The following is a 21,998-nucleotide window of genomic DNA, read 5'->3' as shown; positions in this document are numbered from 1 at the left end:
CTTCTTTCCCAACCGTCACAAACGTTAAAATGGGTGGACTTCAACTCCCAGAATTGTGGAAATTTAAGTCCACCCATGTTAAAATTACCAAGATTGAGGAAACCCTGTTTTGCAACATTTGTAATCGTGGATGATGGAGTCGGAACAAGTAACCCGGAAGTGAAGTGTTCAGTTTTCTTCTGTCCTGAGTTTAACAAGCTGTAAAACTGTCACCGGACCACAAAATTGAAGCCTTATGCTGAGGCTCTTTTTTTCCTCCCCGAAACCTGGAAACCACTATAGTTAACACATTGTAGTTCCTTGTGTAAACAGATGCTCCAGCATGCTATCATTGTCCTCTTAAAAGACAGCTCTCTTCCAGTATGAAATTGCTCTAATCCCAGGATAATCCCAAAGTTTGTTCCAGAGGTATGAGCTGGGAACAATCTATATCTTGACGCCATTCTTTGTTTTTGTGAAAGGCAGACAAATCTTAGTTTTCACAGGAATCCATGTTGAAATGCCATGTCTGTTATATGGCCGTTGTGCAAGAACAGTAGAAATTTCATCTTTTTCTCAGTTCTTAAGAATGAAACAAACCTTGTCTTTCTTGACGGGTTATAAAAAAAGTTTTTTAAAAAAGTACACAGTAAAAAAAAAATCTTAAAAGCTTTTTTCAGGCGTGTTCAGGAAATTTACTTGCAAGCAAAGTAAAGAATAAATCCCGATAATGATCTTTGATATTTTTTTCTGCGTGAGTTTAGCGGTTAGAGCTGAAGTAAAAAGCATTTCAGGATTAGTCCAGAGAAGTCCACCAGGGAAGACAGAAGCTCTTAGGAAATGGGAGGATTATGCTTTGCCTAGAACCGATCTTAGATTTCTATTGATCTGGCCATGAGATATAATGAGGAACTGACCTAGAATATTAAAACAGTTCTTGGGTTAGCTTTGGGTGATCTTTTTTCTCTACTTAAGATTCACATTGCAGCGTTTCTCCCCCTCTTCCTTTGGCTTCAAGCCATTTCTCTGTTGCAAGGATCAGGAAGAACGCTTTGCAATTCTTGCCTTGCATCACTTAGTTCTAGAACTTGTCCATTAACGATTGTATTTCACAGGGGACTGAAAAATAACCGTTGAAGTTAAATTGCTTGATCCGTGGTAGCTTATCTGGATGAAATATTCACAGGTTGGAAGGTTTATCAGTAGTCATTTCCAAACAGCTAGCCCATCCTCAAAATACAGGTAGTCCTTGACTTATAACAGTTCGTTTAGTGGCTGCTCAAAGTTATAACAGCACTGAAAAAAGGGACTTATGCCAGCTGCCAGCAGTTCGGCAGTTCGAGTCCTACCAGGCTCTAGGTTGACTCAGCCTTCTGTCCTTCCGAGGTCGTTAAAATGAGGACCCAGATTGTTGGGGGCGACAGGCTGACTCTGCAAACCGTTTAGAGAGGGCTGTAAAATACTGTGACGTGGCATATAAGTCTAAGCGCTGTTGCTATTGTGCTTTCAAACTTGCAAGATTTTGTTAACACAGATTTACAATAAAATAGTGTTTGTTTACGTATCTCGTTTAACATCCATCTTGCAAGTATAATTTTCTTCCACTTTATTGCTAAAGGGTAATCTTAGAGAGGGCTGTAAAGCCATATCTAAGTCTAAATGCTATTGCTATTTTTCACACTTATGACCACTGCAGCATCTCCGTGGTCACGTGATCCAAATCCAGAGGCTTGGCAACTGAACTCATATTTATGACGGCTGCAGCGTTCCGGCCTCACGTGATCCCCTTCTGCGTCCTTCCGACAAGCCAAGTCAGTTAGGGAAGCCAGATCCACTGTTACTAACTTAGCAACGGTGGCGATTCACTTAACGGCGGCAAAGAAAGGTCGTAAAATGGAGCAAAGCTCACTTAACAAATGTCTCGCTTAGCAACAGGAATTTTGGGCTCGTTTGCGGTCGTAAGTCGAGGCCTACCTGTCTTTTGCAGGAAGACTTCATTGGAATCTAGTCCCCTCCCAGTTAAAGGGCAGGACAAATGTATCATCTATTCCAACTGTCTCCTTTAAATAGAGGCCACTGCAATAAATCATAACCAGTTGATTTCTGCTGGATTAACACTCTGTTTGGTGTGCATTCTGCAGGCATGAGTCATGTGAACGCCTTGCCCCAGACTCTGGATTGTTGCACGCCAAACAGAAATGACCACACAACCACACAAAGGGATTTGGTTGGGGGTGTGTGGGGTGGGAGGCCTGCTCACAGCTGGTCATAATAGGCCGTGCTTCCCTCATGTGCAGATTTCTACATATTTTCCTTCACGTGAATTCTTCGCGGCGAGAGCTGCTGCGGCTGGCGAAAAATTGCTGCTCGGGTGCCTTGCGTTGTTCCCCATAAAATTGCACCTACATGGGTCCCCACAATCATAAGGAATCGAGCCTGGTTTTGAGACATCCTTCCCGGACCTTCTCATGCCCTCCTCTTCCTCATCCCCCCCTCCCAGTCTTTTCAGAGCCGCATAAAAAAAAAGGGTGGATGCATTCGGACTAGAAAACCTGCCCCCAAAATAAAAATTCTTCCACATCAAAACTGCGAAAAAAGCATGGCCTGCATGCGATTGTGTGATTCCTGTCACTTGTAGCCCCGGTTCTGGCTGTGCGCAGTTCAATTTTCAGAAGAGACGTGAGTCAATTTCTACTAGAGAGAAGAAACTCCTCGCAGATTCTTTGGTTTTTTTTCTCACGCGTTTTCCTAAGATGAATTGAGGTGGGAATGCAGTCTATACAGAGAGCTCTGCAAATATGAAAAAAAGAAAAATGCATTAAACCTCGGCCAAAAGGGGGAATTTTATGATCAGGGCTATCGATGGACCTTACCTAAGTGTTTACAGATACGTTGCACTTTGTAATTGCAAATAACAGCTTCAGAGGCCGCAGGTTATTAAGATTATTGCCAGGAGATAAAAGCTGTGATTCTAAGGAATTGCCGCGTAAACAAATATATGAGCTTTCTTTGAGGTGTGATGGCACATGAGCAAACCTGAGGCAGGACACATACACACCCACCCACCTACACACACTTTTTCTTCCCTGATGGGGACAGGAAGGGTTCCTATTTTTCCAGTGGAAATAAAATGAGGAAGGACTGGGGAAAATCCCAGTGGAATTGTAACTGTTTATATAGGAGTTAAATGCTTTAATTGATTAATTAATTAATATTGCCACCTATTCGCCCATGATGGCTTGACAATAAAAACTAACAAAAAGAATCAAATGAATAAAGTACAATAGAATCGAATCTGGAAAATAAAATAAAATAAAATAAAAATCACACACACACACCCAGCTCCATCCTACTCTGGGTGTTCCCCAGGCCCGCTGGCAGAACCAGGCCTGCAGCGCCTTTCCAAAGAGGATTAGATTGAGGGCCATTCTAATCTCTGGGGATCCAGAGTGAGGGAGTCACCCCGGAGAAGGCCCTTCTTCTTCTGGGTCCCACCAGGTGTATCTCCCTCGGGGATGGGACCCACAATGTTCCCTGCCTTCCCATTCTGATAGGTTGGGTAGATGTGACCAGCAAGGGACGGTCCCTCAGATAACCCGGTCCCAAGCCCTGAAGGACTTTAAAGGTGACTTTTAGTATGTATAGGTAGTCCTTGATTGATATGACTGGTTCATGAGGAACCCTGGAAAAGGGACTTTCGACCCAGATTTTGAGTTCCAACATCTTCCCCCATCACCACCACTGTGATCACGTAACCGCATTTTGCATTCGGCCACCGGCTCACATTTTTTACCATTCACAGCATCTGACCTGTGATTTATGATTTGGCAGGAAACTGCCATTTTTTTTCCGGTTTCCAGCCCCCAAAAAAAAACAGCAAAAGACGCAACTGCCCCGTTCATACAGATGACAGATTAACAGAGTTGGAAAGGACCTTGTAGGTCATCTAGTCCAACCCTCCGCCCAAGCAGGAGACCCTACATCATTTCTGACAAACGGCAGTCCAGTCTCTTCTTGAAAGTCTCGAGTTCAACGACCGCTTTGGGGGAAAAAAGGGCTGTAAAATCAGGCACAGCCACATGATGAGAGGGTCTTTTTTACGGCCGTCACAATTTACAACAAAAATAGCAAGCCCCAATTGTGGTCATAAATGGAAGGACTAACTATAAAAGTCCATCATGATTTTGGAAAGACACCGCAAGCATGCATCATAATGAAGAAACATTTCTTCTCTAAGAGGATCCTGCAGATTTAATGAGAAGAAGACGCGGGGCCTCTGCTGCTTGTGTTTACAGCCACACCTGCAATTTCCATTTCATCTTTTCCTGCCTCACAAGCGACAAGTGCTTTGAGTTTATATCATTTGTTCTTATTTGGGCTCTCTCCTGTTTTCCTGGCCACGTCCTCTTAGGCTGTGATATTACATCTGAGAAGGGATTTTATATATATATATTCTTAAGTTTTCGCGGGTACTTACACGTATGGTATTCAGCTTTGTTCGGGTATTTTCCCACGTCATTATAGTTGTGCTTTTAAAGTTGTAGCAACATTTCGGCAGAATCTCATCTGCCATCATCAGGCTTCTGTATTGTGTTCGTCTGTGAGTCAGACTTTCACAGCCGTTTCTGTTTTAAATTTGGGGCTAGCCTACTGCTCTGTCAGAATGGTTTTTTCTTCATCCTGATTGGTTGGGAGTCTTGGTCTGTGTTTATTGGTCTTGGAGTTTGCTGTGTTCTGCTTGATTGGTGTTTCTAATATCTTCTGTCTGTTTTGTAGCTTTTTTGGTCTTGACTTGTCAGTCCCAAATTTTCCTAATTATAACCTCGTCCAGTGGAGCATGTTTATGAATGAAAATTTATAAAAATAATAATGATAATTTTAAAAAGGCTGCAAAAGGGGATTACATGACCCTTGGGACACGGGAACCGTCATAAGTACATGCCAGTTGCCAAGTGCCTGAATTTCAATCACGTGACCATAGAGATGCTGCAGTGATTGTAAGTGGGAAAAGGGGTCATAAATTCTTTTTTTTTCAGTGCCTTTGTAACCTTGAACAGTCACTAAATGAGAATTACTGTATCAAGTTATCAAGATACATTTTATAATAGGGCAGTTAAATTAGCTTTGGTTTTGTTACATTTTATTATTGTGTTGTTCAATATTGTACTTCCTCTGAAAGGAGACCTCCAGCATATTTAGCCTACATGACCTCTAAGATTAGATTACATAGGAATTTTCAAAATGTTATGTAACCTGTTTTTGTCCTGAGGTTTGATATTAGCAACCTCACAGGTGATACTTATATTATGGTGCTTCGAGCACTTGATCAAAGCAGCATATATTTTAAAAAAGAAATACAGTTTTAGAAGCCACAGCAAAATCCGGTGAAATCATGCAATAGGCTGGAACGCCACAGTAAATAAAAAAGAAAGCTCTTTTGCCAATGCCAAGGAGGTATCAAGACTTGTATTATGCAAGTTTCTCTGAGAAGGAAGTCCTATATCACAACGGAGAGTTTTCCCATTCTTATAGCCCCATGTGCTTAATTTAAGATTAAAACAGACCCTTTGGATGAGGAAGAAGATTTGGCAGATGAATACAAAAGAATACAGTCCTTCAAAGAGCCAGACCCAGATTTTATTTAAGGGTTTAATTCATGCAAGACTGGCCCAGTTGCCTTTAAAGAAAGTTTAGATTTTATCTATATATATAAAAAAATCAGTGTTGGGAAAGAGAGGGAATCTGCAGCTTTACTGATAATCCAAGCTTTTGTTTTAAAGTTCCTCTTTTTTATTTTTTTTAAAACCACATCCCATATTGATAAAACAAACAATAATTGCAAATCTTTTAGGGACATCAGTGGGTTAATATTCCCATTATAAAAGTTTGGAAGATGTAGTTTGGAAGATGTAGTCTGTAAGAGACACATGTTTAAAGATACAAATCTCATTTTAATATGTTTTGGTGGGGCAAAAGATTGTAAATCTTCCCTCTATGTTCCTAAACAGCTGTAAAGAGATTCGTAAGTTTCAAAAAAACATTCTGCTCAAATCATCCCTAAAATAGAGACATGAAAGCAAATTGTCCTTTTCGAACAGCAACCTCCTAAGGGACATTATACGCGTGTGCATTATAGGGACTCAAAAGACCAGCGTTTTGGGTTAGAATCTGAACCTTGCAGAACAAATATTCAGAATATTTTGTGCACCTCCACGAACATGTTTGCGGATGTTAAATGACAGTGCTTTGTGCTTGTCTGGGCTCAGAAGCCAGGCTAGAGGCAGGTTGTTACAGGTAGTTCTCAAGTTACAATCACAACCCGGACCAAAATTTCCACTGTTAAGCAAGGCGAATTGCACCTAGTTTTACAAACCTTTTTGCCACGGTTATGTGAATCCCTGCAGTTTGTTAAGTGAATCACACGGTTGTTAAGTGAATCTGGCTTTCCCCATTGATTTTACTTGTTGGAAGTCAGCTGGGAAGGTCCCAGATGGTGATCACATGACCTCCCAGGGACGCTGCACCCATCATAAATACTTTCTGGTTGACAGGCACCCAAATTTTGATGCTTCTACGGTCGTAAGTGTGGGGGGCTGGTTGAAGATCACTTTTTTCAGTGCTGTCGTAATTTTGAATGATCCCTAAATGAACGGTTTGTAAGTTGAGGATACCTATAACTGACATCTGGCTAGGAAGCCACCAGATGAGCTGAGTGGTGAAGCGTCAATATGATAGGTCCAATTTTTAGGTTTTTCTAACTTTCAAAATGTGCAGTTCTAGTTTCTTATGTGCAACAATAGTTTAATGTCCAGTAATTAGAACTGAAAGGATCACGTGCTGTCATTAGAATCAAATATACAGAAATCTACCTTACTTTTTGGATAATTGAGAGCATAAAAATCTATACACCTCCCCGGTAGAACCAGGGTACTTAAAGCTTAAGTAAGAACAACCTACTTAAGCTTTACGTAGCACTAGTGGGGTGGTGGTTGTTGTTTTGCAAGATATACTTTTTCTTCTCTTTGTCCTGGTGCAAATGAGAACGACTGGAGAAGTTGGCAGCCCAGCCGTTTGTCTCCTTTCGGTTTTCAGGCTCCCTTGTAACTCTTTCCTAATCCTTAACCTCTGCATGTCCCCAATACTCCCTGTTCGCTGTAAAAAAAAATGAGTTCGGAAGGGTATCAGCCTGCTGGTTTTCAAAAGGCTTTGGAAACAGATTCAATCCAATGCTAACATTTGCATTGACTTATTTATCGTTGGTATTTTGTTATCAAAAAAGGAGTGGCTGTCACTCCTGGGTGGAACCTCAACCCAAAGGAATGTAGGAAGGAATAAAGGAAGTTTGGTTTGCTTTAATTAGGTTTAATGGGATATGAGAGAATCCTTACCATTTTAGATGGCATTTTTCAAAGAAACCAAAGTATGTCATAGTGATATTTATTGTGACAAAGGAAGGCATTTCCCCAGCCCCTCTGTGCTGCCTGCCTCTTTTTCTTCTGTTAACAAGTAGAAACAGAATTTGTGCAGTCAAGCACATATTATTTAAATTGTAGAATGCATTTGCTTTTAGAGGAGATTTGTTTTAGAGAGTTCATTCGATGCAGAGTTTTAGAGCCCCTAAAATTCTTGGGGACAAATCCAGAAACGAGGGCTCTTTGGTGCTCTCTGCGCTTGACTGTTTTCTTGCAGACGTTTCATTACCCAAACTAGTAATATCATCAGTGCTAGAAGGGAGCAAGGTTTGCTTTTAATTCATATTTTAGTGGCTTGCCCTGTGGGTGTTGGTGAGAGCAGAATGGGAAAACTCGACACAGCCAACTCTACACAGGATAACTCGCTGCATTTTAATCATTTAAAGTAAATAAAAAATATATATTTTAATTGTTGACATTCACATTCCATTATGTCCCTCTTTTTCCATTCTTTCCTTAATGAGTCTATTCCACCATTTCTTTGATATTAATGTAACTCTTCTCCTGCAGCGATTTGGCCGTGGCAGGTCAGTTGTGGCAAGTTGACTGTGGCAAATTGTCATAGACCTTAGTGGAAGTGGTCTTGGTAGTTATTTGTTCGGGTTGTTTACTGTTAGTTTGTTGGACAGTTCCTTGATTGGAGTATTGTTTACTTCTTGATTGTTGGTCTGATGTTAATTTTGGTATTAATTGATGGTCATCTGGGTGTTGATTGCTGGTGAGTTTTGGTTTTTTCGCTTTGTTTTTGACATGTTGATTGCCGCTTTTGCACAGTGTGTAGTTGTTGTTTATGGATATGTGTCTGTTGATGGCTAATTTGTCAGATCACCAGACTTCTAGAAATTCTCTAAAAGTTTTGGATTTGATGTGGTCTAGGATAGTCATGGCTTCCCAGTTAAAACTATGGTTATGTTGTGAAATTAGAGAGTTTCCTTCATGTCTTCTGACTGCTAGTTGATGTTCTGCTTTCTGTTTCTCATACATAGTGGCTGTTCAGTCTTTACACTATTGTAAATGACCTCTGTTTTGTTTTTTTCTGAGGCTGCTGGCTCTACTTGTGGTGTACTTAGGTTGTTTTGAAGGGCTCTAGTTGGCTTGTGTGTTACGCTGATGCCATGTGGTTGTACTAGTCTGTGGTTTCTGACGTGTTTTTGAAATATGGCAGGTGTTTTACAGCTGGTATGGGATGTGCTATATTGAGTTGAGTGGTCAGGCACTTTTTGTCGAAGTTGCATAGATATCCATTTTGTTGGAAGAAGTTGTATAGATGATCTGTTTCTCTCGTCAGCTGTACTGGGTTGATGCAACGTGTTGATGGTCATCTAAATAGAGTTATAATCTTGTAAGCTGCCCAGAGTCACCTTGTAGCAATAGCAACGGCACTTATATACCGCTTCACAGTGCTTTACAGCCTCCTTCTAAGCACTTTACATAGCGTATTGCCCCCAACAATCTGGGTCCTCATTTTATCCACCTTGGAAGGATGGAAGGCTGAGTCAACCTTTGAGCTGGTCCAATTCGAACTGCCAAATTGCAGGCAGTCAGCAGAAGTAGCCTGCAGTACTGCATTCTAACCATTGCACCACCAAGCCCAACTTGTAAGCGAGATAAGCAGCATAAAAATAGCAACAGCAATAGACTTATATACTGCTTTACAATGCTTTACAGTCAGCTCTCTAAGCAGCTTTACAGAGTCAGCCTATTTGCCCCCCAACCATCTTGGTCCTCATTTTACCAACCTCAGGAGAATGGAAGGCTGAATCAACCTTGAGCTCAGTCAGAATCGAATCCCTGGCAGTCGGCAGAATTAGCCTGCAATACTGCATTCTAACCACTGCACCACCAATGGCGCTATAAAAAGTTAATTAATTAAAGAGTTCTTCCACAGCTTCTCTTGTGGGAGATTGGTTATTACTACGGTGGTGGAGCTCATGATTGATTCAAAGACCCAGTGTGCCTGCCTGAATCACGTCTTCGTAATTTGAGCACAGCTTGAATTTATTTGCCATATCCTGCAGTCCTACGAACTGCGATTTATGAGGTTTTTGGCTGAGAGTCACCATTTCCTTTCTGATCCTGGCAAGCAGCACTCATTGCAAGACACTTAACAACTGACATCTTTGCTTTACGACTGCGGAATTCATTTTACAGCTCTGGTGTTCACTTAATGACTGTCAGGGAGAAGAAGTTTGTAAATTCGGGTGTGGTCACACAGTGACTTGCTTAACCACCAGCACGTGACCATAATTCTGGCTCAGTCATAAGTCAAGGACTAGCTGTTGGCATTTGAGACCCTCCTTACCATAGCTTCATAAAATTTGTACAGCGTTAAGAATACTGCCTGAAAACTTTTGATGCCTTTCAGAATTCTGCTAACGCTGTTTGCAGAACCCCGAAGGAGAAGTAAGGGAAGGAGGATGACAATTCTATATCCTGCCCTCGAAGGGAACAGATTTTTATCATCAAAGCACCGCATAGTTGCAGTCGTTCCCGTTTTTCCTCTACGTGCCATTTGATTTTATTTCTTCAACCTTCCTTGTGGTTTAGTTTGAATAGGAAACTAAAAAAAAAAACCGCATTCTTTTGTCCGTTGTTCCTTTGACCGATTACAAAATCGCTCCCTGTCAAGATTAAACTAAATCGTATCCTTGGAAAGCAAGCGAGAAAAGAGAAGAAACGTCTTAAGGGAAACAAAACACTTTTTGTGGATCATGTGGCAGATTCAATGGTTATTCATTGACTTTCAACCCCTGCAATTTTGAAGGCTGCAATTTCGAACTCTTTGATTCCAGATTGTGAATATCTGCCGTAGAGTTCGGTTTTCCGTAATTTTGCCTCCTCTCGGCTTTTGGGGAAAAGTAGGTAATTCTGCTGGCAGAAACAGCATAGACTTCTTTCTACTGATGTGCTTTCTGTTTTCCAAACCTTCATCCGAGCTACAAAAGAATAATCTATAGACCTATACAGGTAGTCCTTGACTTACAACAGTTGATTTAGTGACAGTTCGAAGTTACAGCGACACTGAAAAGAAAAGTGTCCTATGGCCATTTTTCACAGTTACAATCTTTGCAACCTCCCCATGATCAAAATTCAGACGCTTGGCCAGTGGTTCATACTTATGACTGTTTCAGTGACCCCTTTTGCGACCTTCTGAGAAGCAAAGTCAACAGGATAATTTATTTATTTACATTTTGGTCGTCTTTATGTAATGTATGTTGGAGGCGGTGCTCCTTTTGAGTGAGCTGCGTGCAATGAAATTTCGTTTTAATGTATGCCGATCAGTGTACCTTAAAAGTGGCAATAAAGTTATCCTAAGTCTAAGTCGACTGTCATTTCAGATTGTTATGGTTGTAAGTTCAGGACTGCCCATAATGGGATAATTGGGCAGGTGCTGTTAAATGAAGAGCTAATACCGATTTTGCTGGGCTTCTACATATGAGATAGAGCGATTAGGGGTGGAAAAATTAAATGGACCTCGTCTGTGAAATACGAGTTGTGGGTACCAGGAATATAAATCACTTGTCCATTGCCTGGAGTAGAAATCCTATGGGGTATATAACTGCTGAATGAAGATTTAGAAGCCTCAGGGTTCATTATGTAAAGGCGCTTTCCAGATGGGGCTATTTAACTCTTTCTTCCCTGCAATCGCGCGCTGGAGACCAGCTCAGTGCAATGAGAAAGACTTCACGGCCATCTTGCCTGTACAGCCAGCCTTCGACTTACGACAATTCATTCAAGAGCAACCAGGATGATTAGGGGCCTGGAGGCTAAAACATGTGAAGAACTGTTGCAGGAACTGGGCATGGCTAGTCCAGGGAAGAGAAGGACTAGGGGAGATAGGAGAGCAATCTTTCCAATATTTGAGGGGCTGCCACAGAGAGGAGGAAGGGGTCAAGCAATTTCCCAAAGCACCTGAAGGCCAGACAAGGAATAATGGATGGGAACTGAACAAGGAGAGATTCAACTTGGAAATAAGGAGAATTGTTCTGTCAGTGAGAACCATCAACCCATGGAACAAAAGTTGCCTTCAGAAGTTGTAGGAGTTTCATCCCTGGAAGCTTTCAAGAAGAGACTGGACTGCCTTCTGGACTAGATGACCTACAAGGTCCCTTCAAACTCTCTTAATCTGTTGACCATTCAAAATTACCATGGCAAAATGACTTATGGCCATTTTTCACACTTACAACCATTGCAGCATCCCCCATGGTCACATGAATAAAATGTGGGTGCTTGGCAAGCGACTCCTATTTATGACGGTGGCAGTGTCCCTGGGACATGTTTTGCGTCATCCTGATGAGCTGGTCAACAGGAAAGCCAGATTCAATTAACAACTGTGTTACGAACTTAACTGCAGTGATTCGCTGAGCAGCCGTGGCAAGGAAGGCCGTAAAATGGGACAAAATTCACTTAACTCTTTTTTTTTTTTACTTAGCAACAGAAATTTTGGGCTCAATTGTGTAGTCCTCGGCTTACAACCACAATTTCAGTTACTAATCAAGTAGGTTTAATCAAATGACTGTGGGGATGCTGCATCGGTCAGAAGTGTGAAAAATGGTCCTAAAACACTTTTTGGGGTGCCGTTGTAATTTTGAACGGTCATTAATGAATGGCCGTAAGTTGAGAACTACCTGTAATTTCCAGAAATGCAAGATCATTGAAGCAGTTTCCCTCTTTGGGGGAACAAGCCCTTTAGGTGGTCTCTGTGGGCCATACCTACATCTTAACTGAGATAGTAAATGCCTGTTGTGGTCCACCGTCAGCCTGCGGAGACAGCAGCAGAGTCGGACAGTGGGCAGGAACATGGGCCAGTCTGGGAGTCTGGGGAGGACTCAGACAAGGGTCCTGTGTCTGATACGGAGATAGGGCCAGGGCCATCTGGGAGCGGGGTGCTGACTCCGGAGCTTCCAGAATCTGACAGCAGCGAGGCAGAGGAATAAGGGGAGCCTGTTCCCAGTGAGCATGTGCACAAAGCTGCCAGAAGGCAAGAACAGTTAAGACAAAAGGGGCGACTTGGGAGGAAGGCTTGGATGTGATTGGCCCTCCCATAAGACATAAAGGAGGAGCAAAGGGACAGGAGTCTTTGCAGGAAGCAACTTTGTTCATACTGGTCGGTTTGAAACCTGAAGCCTTGGTGTTGAATTTGTGTTCCGTTTTGGCCTCATCCAACTAATTGACAGCATTTCAAGGCAGATAAAGGTGGGTGCTTATCAGACTTATCCTGAAGGACTTTGGCAGACTTCCATGGGACTACTTACAAACTGTTGGAGACTCATTACGGGCTGTGAATGACTAAAATTCACAGCCGTTGAAATAAAGAAAAAAGGGTTTGGGGATTAACGTGTGTTTGTTTGTGTCTCAATAAGCCTTGGCCATCTAACCACGGTTTGTAACCATCTGCTGCCCTGCCAGAGAAATGCTTTAGTAGCTTAATTAATACGATATCCGAGTTTGCAATAAAGAAGTGCTCTTGGCTAATTAAAAGCTTGCCCGTCTCATTGTTGTTTCATTCCCCCTCCCCATCTTTTTAAAAGTATGATTATGGCCTAGTTATATAGGGAACTGGGAGCCAGTGATTAAACGGGGAGGCTGGGCGGATAGACAGACCTTGTCATAATCAATGGTTTTGTGTGAACATAGACGCTAGCTGCAAAGAGAATTAATCAACTGTCTCCTGGCATATGTAATTAAAATATTTGAACGATCCTTTAAGCTGCCTCTGGTATGAAGGCACAGATTTGTCCATGTGCAGATTCCATAGAAGCAACTTCCTGTTGTTCTAAGTAAATCCTATTTCAAGTTCCACAGGGAGGGATCAAGCATTCTGTAACAGTTCGTGTGTTGCAAGCATCCATTTCCTTACAAAAATGCAAAATACGTCCCGAATGGCTGTATGAAATATGGTCGCAGAGCAGATTTGCATGAGAAGATTGATCTAATATTTCATTCTTTTTTTAAAAAAATTAGGTATTAATATAAAGAAGCATATGCCTAACCACGTATGATTTAAAACATATAAGAAGGGTCGTGTGGTGTATGTAACTTTTCGGGTTTTTAGGGTACCATGTTACGATTTTTTTCCCCACGGTTTTGCATGATAAATTTCCTTGACTGCAGCGGTGGTGATAAGGTTAGCATTTTCCCTACCTGCAAAAAATAAATACAGTAATATGCAATAAAAACGTGAATTCATTTTCGTATGGTTTTTGGTACTTTTTTCTTCCATCTGCAGTTTGTATCAGAATAGCACCTTGATGTAGCTCTGAAGGGCGATACATCAGGTGCCCCCATCTTTTCTGCAAACATTCAAAGCAATGCAGAGTACATAGCTACTGTACCAGTACAAAACTGGGCTTAGTGGGACTTGGAAGTTTGTATTTTGGGGTGTTGGCAGCCATTCCTTCCCAGCAGTGGCAAGAAGATCTGGTAGATTTATTGAGTTTTATTGAGTCACAAACTTGGCAAACCCATGTTTGGCAGGACTAGTCTATTCTAGACTTAATTTCAATGTGCTGCAGATTTGTTTAAGATTATGAGTGTAGCCTCAACATACTATACACCAGAGGTGTCCAACTTCGGCCACTTTAGATCAACTTTGGAGACCTGCAGGCTTCAACTCCCAGAATTCCCCAGCCAGCATGGAATTCTGGGAATTGGAGTCCACAGGTTGCCAAGGTTGAACACTCCTGCCTTACACGGTTTGATTTGCAGCATTAATCCACAGTTTCTTCCATATTGCTTAACCTTCCTTCCTCTTTTAAGAGTTCTTCAAGGATGCTGTCCAAATTTCTTGGATAGGCATCTACCATCGCTGCTCATGTTTTGGGATCATTTGTTTGGAAAAGCTTAGTGATAACATGTCCCCCTCCAACATCACATCACAATTCCATATTCTTTTCCTTCTCCATCCCATCGCCCATTTTAAATGCCCCTTCAGCCTTGTTGATAATTCGATATGACTGTTCCTGTCCAGGGATAATCAGAACTTCCTTTAAATTACCAAGGTCTTAATTTTCCTTTATGATCACACTTCAAGAGATTTAGAAATCAAGCCAGAGAAAGCTGCCTCTATATCATTCACAACCGTTTGCCTTGGCCTTAAAAATACATTTTTTAAAAAACAAATCTCTCTAAAATGCAAGTGGGAATCTTTCCTTGGAATCTATAAAGCGTTGTCACTGTTCCTGGAATTTGCAGGGTGTTGACTGACAGGGCTTTATAAAAAGCCACTTCATCTGAAATAATTGCTGCACGGGGTGCGACACACCCTGAAACGTATATATTAAAAAGAAAGATTGCCACACCGTTTCCTATTGACTCAGCCGGTCAATTCGAAACCCAGATTTACAATAATGTACAAAAAGTGAATTCTTTAACACCGCGGATTCTGAACCACATTGTTGGGGCAGTGCAGCTTCCATTGGCAAAAAAAACAGGTGCTGTTTGATACATGGCATTGCTCAGAATTGCTGGCCTTTTCAGACAAAACAATTCTAAAGTAGAGTCAAGAAGCAAACGTTTGCATCCAGGTTCAGTACGAGCCGTGTCATTTCTCCGGCGACTTGCGCAAAGCCTTGAATTTGCTGCTCTTTCCAGCATTCTTATTCAGCTTTATGTCATCCATGTCATTCATTCTGTTGACATGTCAGAAAGCTGGACTTATAACCACGATGTTTCTGTGGCCATTTTTGCCTTTCCTTTCCTCCTGGCTTTGCAATACAGACAAGTGATTTTTATGAGGGCAAAGCTGCCCTGGTGGGTATCTATTCGAAAGAGAGAGAGAGAGAGATGCAGAAATCCCCATGCATTAAAGTTATTCTCTAAAGGCTTTGTGGATGAGCCTCTGATGTTTTATACTCTCTGCCATCTGCAAATCCTCTCTGTGCCTCCAGGCTCTGGGAATGGTGAAACTTGGACTAATTATCCCTCACATTTGAATAGCAATCTGTCAGTTTTTAAAAGCTAGCTAGACCAACGTCTCCTCTGTGCACACACAAATTTGTGTGCATGCCTGTATATTTACATACGGTGCATCTATGCAACATCATTTTTTTTCCCTATCCACTTGAATTTTCTGAGCTGGTTCTTTTTTTTGTCTCTCAGCTCAAGCTTGGTGTTCCTAAATCTCTTTAAAATGCTTGTTTAATTATGGACTCCCAGAAAAGGATGCCCAGAGGATGGGGGTTGGGGGCAGGAGATGACTTTTATCCCTTATGGGACAAGGAATCACCTCCCAGCCTTATTCCCGAGTCGCCCCTTTTGTCTCAGCTGCTCTCGCCTTCTAGCAGCTCTGCGCACACGCGCACTGGGAACAGGCTCCCCTGGGTCCTCTGCCTCGCTGCGGCCAGACTCGGGAGGCTCCTGGGTCAGCACCCCACTCCCAGATGGTCCTGGCCCCACCTCTGCATCAGACGCAGGACCCTCGTCCGAGTCCTCTCCAGACTCCCGGACTGGTCCCCGTTCTTCCCCAATGGCCATCTGTACCGGCTGCCGGCGAACCACAACAGTTGTGAAGCATCTCTAGAGACTGCCTCTTTGGACTTGTTCCTCAGGAAACACAACAGCGGTTTCCCTGCATGAACGCAGTGCATGAAACTAAATAAAACAGCTGATTATTTGCTGTGGGTTTTGATGATTTTTAAAAAAATCTGTTTTAAAGAGGGCCCAAGCGAGGGATCTAAACCTACCTGTAACCTTATAAAGAATAGAGACTGTTAATTGACCCTGGAAATAATCCTCGGAGTTGTCATTTAATAGGTATAATAATTTGCACAGAAATACGGCATATTGTACATGTGTTGAGCGTCTTACACCTGTCTCTGTTTCTTTTGTCTAAACTATGTACTGGTAATAATAGTGTTTGTGGACAGCTTCGAGACAATGATAGCAAAATAGTTTCTTTTCATAAAATAAACCGAACTCGTGCAGCGAGTCAGAGCTGGAATGAGCTCTAAATAGAAAACAGACCAAACTGGTTTTTCGACCTTTGCCAGTCTTGCTTTTATGCTGGGTATGGTCAATATTCGTTATGTTTTTTTGTAATATTTCACTTCCTACCTTACAGGCCTTGTGGCCATTACCAGGTTTTCTAGCAAGCTGGCATCTATTATTTATTTTACCGCTTTTCATATATAGGTGAGAGGAAAAAGGCATTCCTGTGGGTCTCCTTCATGGCCCTGTTAAGCAAGCCCTTAAATCTAATTCTGTCCTGAGGTCCTGTGAGAGAATAGGTGGGAGAACTTTTGTTCAGATGTTTTGGCTGCTGTTTTTATCCAACCTGTTTTAGGGTTATTATATATTCTGTGTTGTTCATATTCTGTGCAGACTGAGGCAACCTTTTGAAAAAAGCGGGATTAAAAAGACAAAAAATGCAAACAAAAAATAAACGGTAAACAAATAACTGTTGAAATAAATGTATATGCAACAAAAAGCTTGAATTTTAAGCAGCAGATTAAACAGAGACTTGGTGACACAGTGGTTAGAACACAGTATTGCAGGCTAACTGCCGACTGCCAGCAGTTTGATCCTGACCGGCTCAAGGTTGACTCGGCCTTCCATCCTTTTGAGGTCAGTAAAATGAGGGCCCAGATTGTTGGGGGCAAATAGGCTGACTCTGTAAACCGCTTAGAGGGGGCTGTAAAGCACTGTGAAGCGGCATATAAGTCTATTGTTGTTTCCTAACCTTGATTCCTAAAGAGCAGTGACCCCCCCAACCTTATGGGCACCAAGGACCGATTCCGTGGAGAGAGTATTTCCCACGGGTCAGAGGGGGTGTGGTTTCGTGTGCTGCCTGCATCCCATGGATAAGGCTTTGCTTGTTGTGTGGACCAGTTGCTGGCATGGACTGGGGTTTTGGCACCCCTGAAAAAGCCTAATGTTGATCATCAGACTGATCGGTGTTGAAATGGAACACATAAATCCTCCCTCCAGAGATTTAAATCTTAGACTTTCAATATCTTAGAAGTCTTTCTAGCTGTGGTTCCCCCACAGCAATTATAAATTTCTTCAATCGTTGCCAATTTGGGGGGATAAAATGTAATAATACATTCCCATGTTTAACCCTTATTTGCTTTTTCAGTGCCCTATTAATAACTTAATGAAGTCCAACAGTGTTATTGTAGAGCAAAGCAACATCGAGTAATTGTGTTTTTTAAACATTACATTTCTTTCTAACATACAGAAGTTAAAACACAACCTTGGCCACCCATCTGGTTGTCCAGAAAGTCATTTTTTTTGTATTAATTGTGTCTTGAGACAACAGGATATTAGTTTGACATTCCTTAAAAGATAAAGCCTATTTGGTTTGTTAAAACAGGATGTTCCATCTCTTTGTTGCTTTCAGCATTTTCTTTTATTTTGGCACTACTTTTTCATTGTACATATAAAAATTACTTCAAATTTACTCACCTCAAAAACTTTTCCCAATAATATTAGTAATTTAGGAGGCTAATGTGTCATGTCCAAATTGTAAAACAAGAACAGATTTTAAGAAATCCCAGATTTTTTGGGGGAAATTATCCAAAACTAATTAACAATGTTTTAAAGGACTAATTAACGGTGAGTTGATCCAAAGTGTTAATGCCATTTTTTTAAACCCATGAACACAGAAGAAAGATTTATCAGCAGTTTTCAGGGTAGGATTATAATGTCCTTAATGTCTGTTTCTCATGATAATTGGAATCAGAATTAAGCTCCTTCCCTTCATTGCTTGTATTAGTACTTATAAGCTCTTAAAACAGGAACTGAACCGCGGCCAAGATTTTAAGAGGGTCAAATAACTTGTGCTCATACAATAATAATTTTCAAGTTGCATCACTTAGGCGCTATTTCTTTGAAGTCAAAATATAACCCTGGTATAGCTGGGAATCAAGAAAATTATTCTTTCTACGAAGATCACGCTGTAATTGAAAACCTTAAAGTCTGTCTATTCCATAAGTACTCTAAATACTTCAACACTATGTTTCACTGAATATCTCTCCAAGTATATATTAGTCTTGAAACATTCAATTTTTTTATCACTTTGATGTTTATCTAAGAGATAACTTGCCTTTTCTGGCATCTTTTTAACACCTAATAAGAAGAAATTGCCATTGGCAGGAGATTTTTTATAACACAATGTTGATTTTGGTTTGCCAGGTTACAACAAGCAAACAGTATGAAGCCTACTGCTATTCCTTACCTTATAATACAGCTAGTCCTCAACTTACAACCGCAGTTGAGCCCAATTGCTGAGCAAGATAGTTGTTAAGATAATTTTTTCACCTGTTTTTTTTTTTCCCCACAGAAATGGTGCTTTGTGATTGGAATTTTTAAAAGAACCGTATTATTTTTCAAAAATAAAGTTATCCTGCAAAATTACAATATAAAGGGAAAAACTGGGAGAAAGGGGGCAATAGGGGAAGTTGAAAAAAAATGACATAAATCCCCCCACCAAAAAATAACATTTTTAAAAAAGTTAACTTCCAATTCTCCTCAATATGGATACAGTTATAAGATCAAATACAATCTTGCCTTCAGTTGAACAAAAAAGAAAACACAAAATTAAAAATGCGAAAGATAAACATAGCAAACATGCTATGTTTTATCTTTCCTGTTTTTAATTTTGTGTCAAATGGTTGTTTTTAAAATTTTACAGGTTGCTTTTTGATTTTGTATCCAATATCAACAAACTTCCCTGGGGTTTAGAAAGCTTTTTATGCTGCAGCGCCCTCTAGTGTTAAAATCAGGTTAAATCCTCCTTGTTTGCTTCCATGTTTTTATCGAGCCTTATTGGAACAGCCCAGTTCTCTGCTTTGGCAGCTTGTCTGAACTGGCCTGATAGGCTTTTAAACACAAACAGCAGCTGTAATGAAAGACTTTGGTGCTGAAAAGGGCTCCCTTATTTGTAATAGGATTAAAATAGGTGCCGTTACAATCTTAAAACTGCAGCGGTGTGCAAAATGATCAAGGGAGAGAGAGTGAGCTCGAAACGCAGAGCTGCAGCCTGCGCAGGGGAGATCGTGACAAAGTAAAGGATTGATTTAAAAAAAAAAAAAGGAAAAAGTCCATCAGTCCCTGATATAAAAAGCTTCCGGGGGAAAAAAAAAGCTACTATAAAATGTAATAAAATAACAGCTTCCATATTTCCCTGAGATCTGACTTTTGAAAGTGTCGTTTTTTCCTGTTAGCACCGCGCAGACTTGCCAAAGCGACAATGTCTGGGTTGTTTTTCACACTCTCTGCAATATTTCCTGTAGCTGCCAGTTATTGCGATACGTGAGGCGAACCTAGACAGGGTGTTGATGGCATGGCTGCAGAGAGTGTCTGCGGATTTGAAAAATATAAGCAGCTGTCTATTGTCTAGCAATTGAATGAAAAGAAGGACTAACAGGGGACATGACAGCAGTTCCAATATTTGAGAGGCTGACACAGAGAGGAGAAGGGGTGTCAACCTATTCAGAAGTTCAAGATGACATGAAGTGTTAATGTTACTTTATAAGACCTTGGTAAGGCCACACTTGGAAGCTTGTATCGAGTTTTGGTCGCCACAATATAAAAAAACATGTTGATCAGGGGTGGGATTCACATTTTTTAACAACCGGTTCTGTGGGCGTGGCTTAGTTGGTGGCATGGCTTGGTCATGTGACTGGCTGGGCGTGGCCAACTCAACATCACTCACATCGAGGCACGCATCTTGTGGCGTCCTGGCCTCTCATGACTGTGGGGATGCTGCAACAGTCGTAAGTGTGAAAAAGGGTCATAAGTCATTTTTTTCAGTGCCATTGTAACTTTGAGTGGTCCCTCCACACATGCAAAGTACCAGCAAAGGAAGGGAAAAAAACTCTAGAGAAGCTCCGGAGACAGGAAGTCTAGTCTTGCCAAGAATGTAATAAGGGTTAACGGAGAGGCAGTTTCTGTAAGCAACACCAGAATGTTTCCTTCCTGCCTTCCTTACGGGATTAGCCCAGTAATTTCTTCTAACAACCGGTTCTCCCAACTGCTTAGAATGTTATCAACCGGTTCTAGCAAATAGGCACGAACCTGTAGAATCCCACCCCTGAACCTAGTGCCATGATGGTGAACCTATCGCACATGAGAGGTCGCCCGGAAGAGTCCCACTGCGCATGCATGCACGCCACCCGCCCAACAGCTGATTGTCGGGGGTCTCGCATGCACCAAGAAGCATGGTGTGCAGGGGATCACGTGCGCAGGGGGCTTGGGGGCGCGCGCGCATTGGCTTCTAGGTGCTGGCATGTGAGCGCGCGTGCAATTTGCAGCGCAGGAGACAAAAAAGGTTACCCATCACTGACCCAGTGATGGTCATGGGATACTAAATAAGCAAAGAAATCATACTAGGAGACTAAATAAAACAATATAAATTGTAAAGATATAAGCAACAAAGTTATAGTCATAAGTGGGAGGAGAGAGATAATAGGAAGGATGAGATGAAGAATAGTAATACTAAGGAAGATACTTATTGGATTTTATTGATGGGCTTGCTGCCAGAAACTCCAGAAATATAGGCTAATTTCTAATAAGCTGAACAATAGTAGCTCCTAACATGGGACGCTCATAGCAGTCTGTACTAATAGAAGATACTTAAGTGTGCCCTCCGAGCAGGTCATGTCCTGAATTATACTAGTAAGATGCTAAGATGAGATTAGAGTCACCAAGTTGAAAAGTTCAAGTTTGAAACCAAAATATTGAAAACTGTTTATTTTGCTTAGCCAAAGTTACTTATCCTTTAATTCCTCAAATCTTATGCAGCCCCTGGCTATCTTGGCACGATGCAAAATGTCAGTCAAATCACCGAGTCTGTAAATGTTATTTGTTTACATCCAATTGACATTAATTAATTAAAGGTTTAGATTGTCGAACAAAATGGTTCTTGATCTCCTGGAAGGCAGAATGTCGTGCATTCAAGTAGCCAATTAACAAAATACTGAATCTGTTTACCTGCTTCTACTAAGAACTACGCAGATTAAATATTCAGAGAGAGGTGACCAGGGGGAACTATTAGTACGAATGGGCAGGTCTCTAACATTGCTTGAAACAGTTCTGTGTCAGGACACCGATAATTTTGGTTTAGTGGCGATACTTCATTCTCATTCTATTAAATATTTGGGTATACATGATCGTGGTAAACTTTAGCTCCTTGACTTAGGTAGTAAGCCTCCCAAAGTGAGAACTTTTTTCCTCTTATGCACTAAAGTACTGTCTCACTGATAACCCCGTGGTATTAAATATGTCCATATGCCATTATTTACAGAACCCCATTTCATTCTTTTCATTGCAGGAATTGATTACAAAACCACAACAATCCTGTTAGATGGCAGAAGGGTCAAACTGGAGCTCTGGTGAGTCAGCATTATATAAATCTTTCAAAGTAGTGGGAAACCTGAGCAGGGAATCTGAATTCACTAAAGATAATCTGCAACTTTATATAGTTATTAAAATCTGATTTAGTTATGCTGTAATTCATATGAAATATATAACTTGTAAATTAGCTTACGTTGAATCTTCCCTCCATGATGATGAGGAGGAGGATGAATGTTACTCTGCAAGAAAGCA

The 21,998-nt window shown here is 41.2% G+C and overlaps 1 protein-coding gene across 1 annotated transcript in view; it reads left to right on the top strand.

The window, feature by feature from the left end:
* The window catches only part of RAB40C (RAB40C, member RAS oncogene family), a 41,557-nt gene that overhangs the window by 6,237 nt on the left and 13,322 nt on the right, over window positions 1-21,998 (top strand). Inside the window, exon 3 of the mRNA XM_026704175.2 lies at window positions 21,724-21,784. Within this exon, the coding sequence (XP_026559960.1) occupies window positions 21,724-21,784 (61 nt within the window). The remainder of the gene's footprint in view (window positions 1-21,723; window positions 21,785-21,998) is intronic.

Source organism: Pseudonaja textilis, chromosome 14, assembly GCF_049901715.1.
Source record: "Pseudonaja textilis isolate UNSWEBS1 chromosome 14, rPseTex1.2, whole genome shotgun sequence".
Lineage (NCBI taxonomy): Eukaryota > Metazoa > Chordata > Lepidosauria > Squamata > Elapidae > Pseudonaja > Pseudonaja textilis.
Note: the sequence above shows the minus strand (reverse complement) of the source record. Positions and strands in the feature narration are given on the sequence as shown.